At 45.3% G+C, this 13835-nt stretch overlaps 1 protein-coding gene across 1 annotated transcript in view; it reads left to right on the top strand.

The window, feature by feature from the left end:
* Positions 1-1293: 1293 nt before the first annotated feature.
* The window catches only part of Uch (Ubiquitin carboxyl-terminal hydrolase), a 104836-nt gene continuing 92294 nt past the window's right edge, over positions 1294-13835 (top strand). Inside the window, exons 1-5 of the mRNA XM_077703600.1 lie at positions 1294-1566; positions 1771-1899; positions 7534-7693; positions 9556-9638; positions 13263-13310. Of these exons, the coding sequence (XP_077559726.1) occupies positions 1522-1566; positions 1771-1899; positions 7534-7693; positions 9556-9638; positions 13263-13310 (465 nt within the window). The 5' untranslated portion in view covers positions 1294-1521. The remainder of the gene's footprint in view (positions 1567-1770; positions 1900-7533; positions 7694-9555; positions 9639-13262; positions 13311-13835) is intronic.

The following is a 13835-nucleotide window of genomic DNA, read 5'->3' as shown; positions in this document are numbered from 1 at the left end:
CAATATAAAATTGCGTCGGATAACCGAGGTTTTTAATGCATTGTTTCTACGGGGACTTCGCCGGGACTTGAATAGTCCGTCGTAAAACCCGGGTTGTCGTAGAACGCGGGGACATGTAACCGCAGTTCCACTCTATATATTAGTCGTATTCCTCGCCAGCGGGCGCGCTAATGCTAAGGAAGGGTGAGAAAACCCAACAAAACTGCCGCTGTGAACCCTTGAACGCCAACTAAAAGCTGCGATTTCCTCCAAGACGCTTGCGAAAAACCACCGATTAAAAAAAATTTAACCCAGTTCCGCCCAGTATGAACTCTGCTGAAACAGCGCAGCTGTGGTTATCTTCTGTCGGCTAGACCGCCAACGGGCGCTCGCTTGAGAATGGCAGCGCCGTCGCCGCGCAAATTCTACGTTTTTGCGCAAAGGAATCGGAAGCTAACCGTCAGCGGTGGGAGACCCCCCCCCTGTGACACCTATGCGCCGGTGTTTGGGAACACCGGTTTCGGCGAGGTCGCCCGCGTGACGCATGAGCTACAGCACACTTACGATAAGGCTCGACCTACAGCAGCTCCGCTGCCAATAAAACTGTCCGGGAGGTGCTCCTGATACGACGATTTCACCCCTTGTTCTCCGCCATTGGTGTTCCTCAACGGGTGAACAAAAAAAGTGAGAGTGCACCTAGGCACTTCTTCGGTGTTGCGAGTGCGGAAGCAGGAATGTCTATGTCACGGCCGCTCGATGGAGAAAATGTCCTCCTTTTCGTCGAGCGGCCGTGGTCTGGTCGAGCGCTTTGATGACGCCTCGCTTTCCTACACGTTGCGCCGCTGTTCATTCCCGCTGCCGTGTAATGGGATAGTTGACGACGATGGTGGATCCCTCTGCTTGTCAGTTCACTCGTTCTGCTGTGTTTTTTTTTTTCGCTCCCTTCATCTGCAGTGTACTGGCCCGGACGACCACCTCTATGGAATTCCTGGCGCTGTGCAGTGCTTCCGGAGGAGCTCTTTTTCTGTTACGGACGTCGGCTTTTTCACTCTATGGGACACTCAAAGTTTGCGCCCTAAAAACCGGAAAATGCTTTGTGAAGCTGGTAATGGGAAGATCTAGTTGGCTGGCTCTCAAATGTGTCTAAACACTCTTTCCTCCATGCGCAACACGTTGCCCGATATCGATTGATTGCTGTGAGAGCTGAGAACAGAGCGGACAACCGGTTCATATACAAGAAAACCGAAAACGAAACTGCTTGTCAACCAGAACAAGTCCTCGCCAAATCTGTCTAATCCAATCCAGGCCCCAAGCCAATCGTGCCGGCTTCGAATCGAACACAGCGAGTTTGTTGTGTTGCTGCGGCGTTTCTGTCGGCGTTCCCACCCGTCATTGATTAGTTGGTTTGAGAATTTCGCAGTTTGCTGCCCAACTTATTCATATTGCAACATGTCTGGTGACACGAAATGGGTTCCACTGGAGAGCAATCCCGATGTACGCACGGAATAATTGCCCGATTTTGTAAACCGCGTTGTTTTGCCCATGACACTCACTATTCCATTTCTTCGATTTCAGGTGATGACGAAGGTACGAGGGCGTGGACTTTGGTTGTTGGTGCATTCAAAACTGGTGACCCATGAGGGTGTATGCTTGGGCTGCTGACGCTGCTGGGCCACTTGTTGGTTTTGTCAAAGCGAAGCGAGCCGAAAGTGTTTGTTTTCGGGAGGCCGCGTCTATGGAGCTTATCGACTCTGAACGATTTGTTCCGACTTTGATTTTATGCGTTTACAGTTCGCCCACAAGTTGGGTCTGCCGCCGAATTGGCAGTTCGTGGACGTCGTTGGGCTTGACCCGGAGCTTCTTCCCATGGTTCCGTCCCCGGTAGCCGCGGTGCTGCTCCTTTTCCCAACCAGCGATCAGGTAATAGTCAGCGTAGTTACTATTAGGTGAGTAGCATTAATTTTGGCTCTAGGAACGTCAGTTAAGTACCTGGATAACTTGTTGCCCTGTGGACGCCACGTGGTGTGTTCTGACACCGTTTGGAACGCCCACGCCATATTAGGATTTGGAAATATAATTAAAAAACTAAAGACCGTTGCTGCTCCTGTTGTTTGCTGTACGATGTTTGGGATGAAATCTAAGAACGTGAAACTTACTACTAGTTTTTTTCAAAGGCGAGAGTTTGAGCTGAGAGCAGTGGGGCTCTTCAGTGCTGAACTCGGCTACCAGGTAATTAAGCAGCGAAAGCGAGAAAGTGCTGTTGTCTTAGCCCGTCTTCAGGTAATAAGAGTAGAAGTGCTTTTAGAAGAGTAGAATGAACTTATGCAAGGTTCATTTTGCAAAGATGATGAGCCAGATTCCACTTAAAGCCCAAATGGTGCTACAGCGAAGAGAAAAGGCCTCTGTTTGGCTCTTCCTTCCTCGTCTCATCCTTACTGCTGAGTTTTATACTTTATAATGGCAAAGAACTTTGTTTGCTGCTGAATTTTAGTTCGCTTCCTGCAACTGTCATACTAACCGTAAGGGAAGCAAATGACGATATAATTAGTAAGGGTAGTCTGGATGGCACTGTGAGGCCTGCGTGAGATGAAGTCTGGGTCTGGGAGTGAAAAATCTATTTGCCACACAATTCGCAAGGGGCACACCCTATAGGAGGCACGCAAAGCAATCCAAGGTGGCTGTCCTAAGGAGGATCAGGGGGTCCCCTCTACGGACCGCCGCTTATGTGCGCGTTGAAAGCAAAGGGGGTAGCTCTACTTTTTAACGTCGTTAGGTGGCAGTGACGCCAGGTTTTAACGTCTGTCCTTAACTTAGATGTTACGCGCCAGATTAGAACTAAAGACCGGCCCACAAGCAAAGGTGAAGATGTGTGGCAAAAGCCGCTCACGTCGCTTGCTGTGGCGGTAAGGCTGCTAGCGCTTGATCTGTGACGCTGCAATACCACTGGTTAATTAGCCACTGCCACAATTAGTAGCGTTCGCTCATTAGCGGTACGGACTTACCAGAGTACGCGAGCTTACTAGGGGTTTTATTAACGCCCGCTTACTTGACAAATCCTGCCTGTATAAGGCATTTTCATAATATACTACTCAGTAGTACGTTGTGTCACTCCGTGCAGAACATGGAAGTCAATGGCCTGGCCAGCGTGAATAGTAATAGTTTCCCACTAGGTCCGTTTTATCACCAACAAAGGCAACGATATAAACGTTTCCAATCAAACTACCTAAGCGTGATGTTTTCTTTTTGTTTAAAACAATACCGAGCGGTCAACGCCGTGGCGGTCAGTCGCATTGCCCCCTACTAAAACCAATATTTTGATAAGAAGCACTATTATTAGAGCATTTGATGCAGCTTATAAAAAAAACACATCCAAACTAGCCAGAAAAGAAACCATTCAAAACAACTTTGTGGCTCCAGATTGGAGCCGATTAAACGCTTGAAACTTCTATGCAGAATGTTAACCTGTTAACCAGCATGAGCTGCTTTCTTACTATCATCCAACGTTTTATGCATTGCTAGAAGCGGCTCCCTGAAACAAGGAAATGCAAGGAAGAAACACAAAGCTCTTCGCACGTAAATCATTAATTGTAATGCTGGTTCTAAACTACCACGCCTGGGCAAGCCTGTTGGCTGTGAAATGTGAGGTGATGGCCAAGGTGTCCCCAAATCACAAACTGCCCTCGCGGTGTCGTACGTGCAAACTGCTTTGTTAATATGAGCCCATATCTGAAAACGGGTCTGCACAACGCACGATGCAAAGAAACGGTCAACAGCAGTAGGCTTTGAAAACAGATTATGGTTCAGCGTAACATCTCACTACTAAAATGTGTTATGCCTGTGCTTTCACACCCTTTCTTTGCTATGTAAGAACATGAGCACGAAGAAAATAAAATTATAGCAACGTTGTTATTGTTTCTTGCACAATTAGGGCGACGGACATCTGCGACCTGGATCCAACTTGTGGTATGCATACAAACGTCAAGTAAAGGGGACGGAAAATAAAGGCGTCCGCCCTGTAACAGCAGAGGTGTTGTTTAGACGAGTTGGTACATAATTGCAAGGATTTAAAAGCATTGCACGAAGACGAGGGAATAAAACATCACAATACACAGCATGCGCACTGTGTTCGGTTCGTGTTTCGGTTCCTAGTTTTCGTGCAGCGTGTTGAAATCTCTTGCACGCGGTGTATCAAGCGTGAGACCCTTTAGAGCAACATGCGTCCGGTAAATGTTGTGCTTCTTATCTTGTGAAAACTGCGTCAGAATCCCTGTGATACTATGGGCGAACGCTGCCGGGCGACGAGCGGGCGTGCGGGTTCCAACGCTTCCATCGCTCGTCGATCCTCCATGCAGTGATTTCTCCTCGTGCCACCGCGCGGCGCCACCATCCACGCGCCTTGCGAATAAAAAACATGGAGGTGAAGTTGTTTAGGCCATTATTATGCTGAAGAGTATGAAAGGAAGGGCTGGGGAACCTTTAGTCACTGTCACTACATAGGGAATGTCAGCAGGAAACTTGCAATATACTCGCCCATGGTAGAGAAATTTTATAGAAATGGAAACACAGAGGTTGGCCTGGTGGTATAAGCTCAGCCAGCAGCTCTGGGTGTTCAAAGAATAGAAAATAGCATAGGTATAAAAAAAAGTGTAGGAAGGACTACATATGGAACATGGTTTCCTATAACAGTAGTTCTCAACGATGGGTGCACTGGGACACCTTTTGGTCTTGCAGAAGTGATGGGTTACCCCATGATGAACTATGTTGGCCCATGTCGTAATGCCAAGCAATTGGCACTTGCTGTTAGTTGCCCGTACACCTATTGAATGCCTGCTTTGTTTTGTCGGAATTTAATGCTGATGCATGTCGTATTCTCACACAATTGCAAGGAAAGTCGCCCGAACATCTATGATATGCCTGCTTTTTGCGTGTCTGTATTTTTTCCACAGCTGGCTTGTTGCGCAAAGAGTCGATGCGAAAATGTCTGCTACGCAAAGAAGTTAAGCTTACGTGTCATGCAGCAAAGCCATCTTTTTGCACTGCTGGCAAGGTTTATCAAAAAGAAGAGAATGGTGTGTTGGCACGGTTTCAGGGAGGGCTTTGCAGACTCCTTGACGTCTGCGCACACCGAGGTTGAGAACTGCTGGACTACAATGTATAGAGTTCATGTAGTATATAGTTTGGTGATCCTTGGAATCCTTGCTCAATGTCTCTAAATCTTCCTAAGCTTCAGTCTAGCTGCCAAGCTGCTGCTTTGTGAAGATGGCAGCACAGCCCATGTAAGTCCATGGTGTGTCTGATGAGGGACCCAACAGGATGCCGCTGGACGTACCCGATCATCTAAACAGGTCACTTATGTCTCTAACTTCTCTCGTGAATTCACATAGCAAGGGCAGTCTCAGAGAACATGCGGAAGGGTCTTCAAAACATGGCACAGTTCACAGTCGAGGTCACTCGCACTGCTGATGTGCTGGTGGCAACAGATGAAAGGTGTGCAGAGCTGCAGCCAGTGAAGCAGCATTGCGGGACTTTGCCGAGTACAAGGGGTCAACTGAGACCTACAAATCGAGGTCTAGTTGATTGGGTCCAAGGTGATTATGCGAGTGGGTGAAGCAAGCTTGCAGATATTCATGAGAATTGTACTATGAGAACTGTAGTCGTGAAGCAGGTGTGGTGGGTGAGCAGCTCAAAGTTTTGGCGCGGGGCACTACGCTGTGGGCTTGACTGCCCTCAAGTAGAATACAAATTTGAGCTAGTTCTCTTTTAGGTGGTTAAACGTTAACGATGAAAGGCAAAAGGAAATACATCTGAGTGTGCATGAAATTTCTTACGTAAAACATTCTCAAATGTACATGGCTGACGCAAAATATTTGCAGGAGTGTGCACGAAACAAAGCCGGAGGAGGAAAATCCGGGACCTCTGCCGTGTGGAATTAAGTTCCTTGCTAAGCTGCCACCTGTAAGCATGTGTGGCAGATGCCGTAGCGGAATTTAATGCTACTGGACTTCAAAGAAAGCTGTCATTCATTGCGAAATTAGTAAGAGTGAACAAGTTTCCTGGTAACTAGTGCAGTGGAACCCGGTTGTATGCCGGGGTTTTATGATGGACTAGTCAAGTCCCGCTGAAGTTCCCGTAAAAACAACGCATTAAAAACGTCAGTTATCTGACGTGATGTCATGCATAATCCGCATTATCCGACGATGCACGCAACTGATTGGCAGGCAAAGTGAAAGTGCTGCTGGCCCATTCCGTGGACCTTGAGCTAGCCAGCTCAGTCAGTTATCTCCAGCATACCTCTCTTCTCCATCTGATCTTTCGTTTCCCCCCCCTCCAGCAGCCTCCCGCTCCTTGCACAATCCCTTTACCCCTCCCTTTGCTGGCATCTCCTTGTGCTGTGCAGTGGTCGCGGGGGCAGTGTACAGGTGTTCATTTCCCCCACTCTGCAGGGGATCGCCGATGAGGTTGCGCTGACAGGATTAGGCTGCCACGTGTGTTTGTTGTGATCGTGTGTGCCATGCTTTGCACTGGACTGCGGTACAATGTTTGTTTTAATACAGCGTGATTGGCACCTGCACTGCATTATTCTTTTCGCATTTACTTTTTTTTTTTTTTTGAGATTTGGGTTTCCAAGCCCCGCAAAGCAGTAGTTTTAGTTTTGATTGCACTTTCTTGCAGATACGTTGTGCAACACTGTATTTGTAGGGGTAATTGTTGTTTTGATTTTATGGCGCCCGCCTTTTTGCAATGCTTTTTCATGGTCCCGAGAAAGTCTGATACTAATTGAAGTTCTACTATATTTTGGAACATTGTCCTGGGTTATGTATTTCATTTTGCCATTGCCATTGGTTTTCTGGACTTGGAAAACCACCCCGAAAACCAAGCATAAGATTTTTGTTTAGTGAAGAAGTTTACTCTTCGTTTTCTCCATTCTTCTCTCATGCATAAATACAGTAAAGCCTCGTTACAAGAGACACTCAAGGGAACCAAAAAACGTGTCTTGTAATCAAGGTCTCTTGTATGCAATGTTGCTAACATGGCGAACATAGGAAAACCAACCAAACCGCTTTAATTCAAATGTCTCTTATAACCAAGTGTCGCTTATAACAGTGTCTCTTGTAGCGAGCTTTTACTGTAATAGAGGGCACAAGTAATATTGTAATGATGGTTACTGCTGAGGACTGCTTATGATTTATTTACAAAACACACTTGTACCTCAGAGATGATGTGCTACTTGCAGTCTCAGAGCTGCACAGTCGTCGTCTTTTGTCTTCACCTGTAGCGTGTCTGGCGTCCTCCTTCCCTGCCTACCAGTTTTTTTTTGATGCCTGGCATGAAACCGTCAAGCCAAGGCAGCACATTCAAACCGGGATGCGAGGGTTGTTGCAATATGTTGACCGTAAGCATTAAAACTAGGCTTTTTGTTGCTCAGCTCCAGGTACTAAACAGGGCTGTGCTGAAAGCTCAAGCTCTGAAGCAAGCGTGGTATAGCTTAGCCGAGCGCAGATCTCTTAGAGAATTGACTTCTCACACCAATGCTCTTTGCGTTTGTTTGCGTAGTACGACGCCTTTGTCAAGCAGAAGTGTGCTGACATCGAGAGTGCGGGCCAGGTGGTGAGCGACAAGGTCTTCTTCATGAAGCAGACCATCAAGAACGCCTGTGGTGCCATGGCCCTGCTGCATGCCCTGTCCAACAGCCTGGATCAAATCCAGTTTGGACGTGAGTGTCGCACTGTTTTTGCCCCAGTTATCTTTGTGTGTATGGAAAGTGCTTTCGCAGGGTTGGTTACACAGTTGAGTGCGTTGGTGGTGGCCATCGAGTGAGCTGGTATCATTTTCACCATAGGAGTAGCAGTGTTGCCCTCTGTGTAGCAATGCACATAGTGTTTTGAATATAAGCGAAGAGGTCTGTGTGAGCAGTTCACATTGATGCTTCACTGTTAGATTTCTCACCCCCACCTAGGTTGTCGCTTTGACAACACTGCTGATGATGCGTTTGTGTTGTCCTCGCACTATATAAATGTCCATATTCTTTGTAATTGGTAGGTTGGGCAGGCTTCTTTTATTAATAGTTTTAGTAGCTGCAACTTCATTTTGCATTTTACCCCACATCTCTTTCATATACACTATAGCAGTGCAATAGGGGCATCAAGCTGTGTGTGTCCAGTGTGTACTTTCCTCAAAATGTCATGGAGTGCAAGGAAAAGCCTCATGACCAAATGAGATTTAGCATTTCCATGTGCCCAGGACAAGGGAGTGGCATGCATTTGTGCGATTGTGTGCAGTCTGTACTTGAGCGGTAAGAAGGGGCTGGCAAGTATCTGCACAGTTCACACATCTCTGGTTTTCACAGTGACTATACAATCACAATACATTGAAATACGAACAACGGAGTACCGTACTTACCCGATTCTAATGCCCACTTTTTTTCAGGAAAAATAGGTGGAAAAATCGCATGCGCGTTAGAATCGGATACGAAACCGAAGCTGCCGAAACAGTGAAAATTTCGTCCCACCCATCGCCATCGCCATTTCAAGATGGCGCCAAAGCTTTTAGCAACTATTTTTCGGACGCAGGAAGCATAGGCGCCTAGGCTCTTCTATCGGCGTTCACACAAATCGTCAAATCGTTCCACTTGCGCGCTTGATAACAGCAATGGCAGCAGCGGCTCTCACGCGTTCAAAACGAGCGGTCGGCTATACCGTCTGCCACTGGAGAAGCTCGCAGGATGGGCGTGCGAGGCGTGGGCCACAATCTCATCTACCATGGTTGAACGTTCGTTCAGAAGTGTGGCATCGCGAACGCGCTTGACGGCACCAAGGATGAGATGTTGTGGCTTCGAATTCGCTCCGAACTAAAATACCACTATTCGCACAAGCCTACTAAAATTATTGAGGGTCTCTTTGCTACAGTGCTAGCCAAATTTGCTTGAGAGTACTGCAAGCCAATGCTTTGGTCCAGGCATTAGTGTGGATATTAGAACTGCCGAAAGAACACAGTTCAGGAAAGTACAGTTACAAGTTAAGATTTTCTTCCAGTATCGTTAACCCAAGAAATATATTTCTAATTTACTTCCAGAATCACGACACAAAAATAATTTAGCGGGGAATGAATTACTATTTTGCGCTGTTGTCGGGAAAGGACTGGGCTTAATACTTACAACTTTTCCAAAGATATGCTCCAGTAAATGGTAGTGACTGACGAGGCCTTCTTCTTAGAGGCTTTACATAGGTAGCCTCAGTAACTTTTCCCTATAGAAATTCAGCCACCTCTCACTGATGAGCCTTCAATTGCTGCTTTCATTTGGCAAGTGCTGCTGAAAATGACGACTACATGCTGTTTAAAGCGGCTTTCAATTGTGAATAGGTAGTAAAGATCTTAAAAATATGTAGGCTTTTGTTTTGGTGTTTTTTACTTCTTAGCTATCACATTCCACTACACCAAGCGGCTTTTGTCCATATTTGTGTTGGGAATTGTTGAGTTGGTTAGGTGTGTAGTAATCAAGAGTGGGCATTTTCTTACTGATGGTGGGTGATCAGTTTACGATGGCATCTCTCTCTCTCTCCTCCTCATTGTTGACAGCTGGCAGCATCTTGAAGAAGTTCTTGGATGACACCTCGGCCATGAAACCTGAAGAAAGGGGAACCCACCTGGAGGGGTGCAAGGCGAGTAATTGCTTCGGGTTGAGTTCCAGGTCATGTGGTGCGTGATGGGGGGAAGCTGAGCTTCCCCCCATCACTGAGCTTACTGAGAAGCATTTGTGAGATGTGTCTTTCAAAATGAGCCACCTGAGGCACATTTAAGAAGGTCTGTACAACCCCTCGTGCTAGTTATTGAACTAAATTGTGGGTATAGACCACTCAAAGAACGAAGTCAGCAGTATGGTGTCCGAGTGTAGGTGAAAGTAAATAAAAGCCATAAAAACAGCGACTGTAGTTCTGAACGTTTGCTGGAACACCGCAAAAAGTTTAAAAGGTACATTTAAATAGACAAATCTTGCTAGTAAGTCTGTTTTGCCATAGTTCTACTCAAGCTTAAGGGCTATGAAGACAAAATACCGTTTTTTTTTATTCGAAAAATTTCGTGTTCCATAGTGCCCCTGTGCTTGTCCGGGAGCAAATGATGCTTTATTCACTGCGAAATTAATCAATTTAAGCTAAAATTTTGATTTTCGCGCCAAAACGTGTTTGAACGAGGTTTGCAATGAAAACATGGGAACAGGTCTTTCAGCTAAACTTGGTGTGGAGTGGAGACTTGCTTACTGTTAGTCAACCTAGATGGCGCCACCTCACCGTAGCAAGTTGTTTTCTGCCTTTGGTTTGTTTGTGACTGTATTTAATTAAACCTGGCTTGTTTTTGTTCATGGAGAAAATAATCGTTTCCTGGAACATGGTGCTTGCTCGACAAATATGGTCATGTAAGACACCGTCGCTTTTGTAAATTGGCCAGTGTCGTCTGATACAACCCAAAGCCCCACTGTGCTGTGCATCTAAACGAAGCATAGTGCGCGCAGTACAACAGCAGTACGCATCGGTACTTGTATGTTTACACGTGCTTTCGTTTTGTCCCACCATTCTTACTGATATAAAAAGACTGTGCCATAAATTTAAGCATAAATAGCTCGTTCGGCGAGCTTATAAGTTCTGCCTAATTTGCGTTTACTTTTTCCGGCCTCCGCCAATTGCAGAACTGGCTGGTATGATATCATAGGTTCTGTTGCGGGAAATGAGCTGGTGGGTCGCATGGCCATTCCCTTCTTTCCTAATTATACAGCTTATTTGAGAGAAGTTTACATTAAAAGTGGTGTCAGCATGATTCTAACAAGGCAATCTTTTAATGAACCAAACTTGCATTTTGTCTTCGTGGCTCCTTTAAAAAGGCAGCTAGCCTAGTATTGCAAGTGCACAAAGTCACTGTACTATGTTGAGCCCCACATTATTTGTTGCAAGCTTGCACTGGCTAATTACAATTTTACACTTCGTGTAAGGTGGTTGTTTGGAAAGGGGATTGAGTTAAAATGATTGGCATACTGACAAGCGAACAGATCAGGTTGGCTCCTGACTCGAGACTGTGCACCATGTTAGTGTTTCTTACTAGCTAAGGCTTCCTCCTGGAAAAATGAGAAAGGTTGCAGGCTTGATTTGCTGGGAACATGGTGACCACTGTGTTAATTTTGTACAAAGCTGGTAACAAAACACATGCAGTGCAGAGAAGTAAAAATAAAGCTTTGTGCTTTGTGACAAAGCCTTGCTTTCGCATTTTTGGTGTGGGCATCTCTAAAATGGCCTCATAGTCTTGAGGCCCATGGGATGTCCTTTTGGAACCACTGTCATGCATTCGGCATTTCATTCAGTATATTAAATCTGAAACTTGAATATTTTTAAAACCTATTGGCTAATTGAGTTTGCTTCATCATCATCATCAGCCTATCTATGCCCACTGCAGGGCAAAGGCCTCTCCCATCGATCTCCAATTATCCCGGTCCTGGGCTAACTGCGACCAATTTATCCCCACAAACTTCTTGATCTCATCTGCCCACCTAACTTTCTGTCGCCCCCAGCCACGCTTGCCTTCTCTAGGGATCCACTCTGTTACCCTTAATGACCACCGGTTATCTTGCCTTCGCATTACATGCCCTGCCCACGCCCATTTCGTCGTCTTAATTTCTACTAATATGTCCTCAACACGCGTTTGTTCCATGACCCACTCCGCTGTCTTCTTGTCCCTTAATGTTACACCTATCATCTTCCGTTACATTGCTTTGTTAGCTTAGCAAATGTTTAATTTTGTGTTTGAGCACTTGTATTTGTTTTATGCCCTGTACAGCATGGCAAATGCTGCTATACATTCTCTTCACTGCTTGTTTCAGGGTTCTTGATGAGGTAGAGAAGGTCCTGGTAAATTAGCCGCTTGTTAATTTTTGCTCAAGCTTACTTGAGGACACAAGCATACCACTTGTTGGGCTTCATGATTAGCCATTTTGCGTTCCACGCATTGGTAGAGGACATAGGACGCACAATTGACTGACGCCTACGAAACCGGCATGAAACAGTTTTTCTTACTGCTAACACGCTAACAGCTAACATGTTCCTTAGCTTGTTCTTTAATCTCAAACCCTGGTTCTGGTATTGCCACGTGCTTTTCAAGATAAAGCAAAGTGAGTTCTGGGGGGACACTGGTCTTAAAACAACTTCTTAATTTTCAAGTGAACTTTGTGAAACTTTTCAGTTTTGCTGCTTTTTTTCCACTGATTTCAAATATGCCATTATTTTTTCAGTTGGTCCATTAGTTTCCAAGAAAATTGGAGATAATTAGGCATTTTTAGTCAAACAATAGACAAATGAGTGTTGGTTATAAAACTGTAATATCTATATTTTCCAATACTATGAACCCTGCTGAATGCAACAATCGAAGCAGTTTTTTGATGCATCGCTTGGAACTAATTTTACAGCTCATTAAACTTTGGTGGCACCAGTGGCAAGGAACCATTTTGAGTGCCCATTTCAAACATCAAAGTTTAAAGAGCTGTAAAGTTAGTTCCAAGCAATGCATCAAAAAACTGCTTTGAATATTGCATTCACCAAGGTTCATAGTATTGGAAAATATATAGATTACAGTTTTATGACCAACACTCTTAACTGGCTAATTATCTTCAATTATCTTGGAAACTAATTGACCAACTAAAAAAATAATGGCATGTTTTAAATCAGTGGGAAAAAAGCAGCAAGTCTGGCAAGTTCCACAAAGTTCACTTGAAATATAAAGGAAGTTATTTTAAGACCAGTGTCCCCCCTTAAACAAGTATGGAATTCACTGTCGAGAGAACTGTGATTACGCTCACGATAAATCGCTAAACCCAGCATTGTCAAACGAGCCGCTTGGCAGATACCATGCTCGGAAGAGCTTCATTAACTTGTTAAAACTAAATGCAAGGAGAATGAACTTGCCCGAATTCGGACCTGTAATCTCCTTTTTATAAGAAAAGCCATAAGCAGCCCTGCTAGAAATAGAAACATTGTTTGAGTACTGTTTCGCAAGTTTAGAATTGGAGATTCGGTGTTGGTCATTAAACACCGGGGATTAGGCATCAGTGATCCAGCATCTTGATTTGGGTTGTATGTGTGTAAGAGTGCGCTGCTTCTGCTGCCGTAACGACAGTCTGTAACAAAGGGGCTGTGTTCTGAGCCACTGAATGAGGTCGCCTCCATTTGGCCTATGTGGTGCTGAGGTGTGTGTTGGTAGGTTACTGAAACAGACGTGAAGTATTTGGTTGTGCACTTTCTCTGCAGGAGATTGCTGACCTGAACGAAGAATGTGCTAGGGCTGGACAAACTGCGGTAAGTAGACCCTGCAGCTGTCGTGTTGCACTTTTTGACGTGGTGTTGTGCAATGTCTTAGCTACTTGCATTGAATTCTGGTGTGAATACTATTATGCATGCCAACCGCTAAGTCATACTTATGTATGTCAAGACGTATTGCATCCTAACAGTGGTGCGATTGCTGCGCCAGCTCTGCCACAGAGTGCGAAAAGGAAATCCAGCAAAGTTCTAACTAATTTGCACCCAACCTCGCTTTCTGTAATTTTCTGGAAATGAAAAAATAACAATCAGTAGTGACATAGTTCATCATGAGCAATCCTTGCTTCATCTGTGTGTGTAAATGAAAGCATGTTCGAAAAACTAGCGAAAGAACACTCTGAGGTGTCTAAGCACTTCTTATGAGTTGTTAATACGGAGGACTCAAAGTGCGTACTCTGCCACAGCACACTTGCATAGCCACCACCATATTTGTTTACAAAAAAGACCATGTAGCGAGGTGGCTGTGGAGACAGCAAAGCAGCGACATCACCAGGGGGCGACACA

This window comes from Haemaphysalis longicornis, unplaced genomic scaffold (genome assembly GCF_048455015.1).
Source record: "Haemaphysalis longicornis isolate Haplotype H1 unplaced genomic scaffold, Haemaphysalis longicornis Haplotype H1 scaffold_3, whole genome shotgun sequence".
Taxonomy (NCBI): domain Eukaryota; kingdom Metazoa; phylum Arthropoda; class Arachnida; order Ixodida; family Ixodidae; genus Haemaphysalis; species Haemaphysalis longicornis.
Note: the sequence above shows the minus strand (reverse complement) of the source record. Positions and strands in the feature narration are given on the sequence as shown.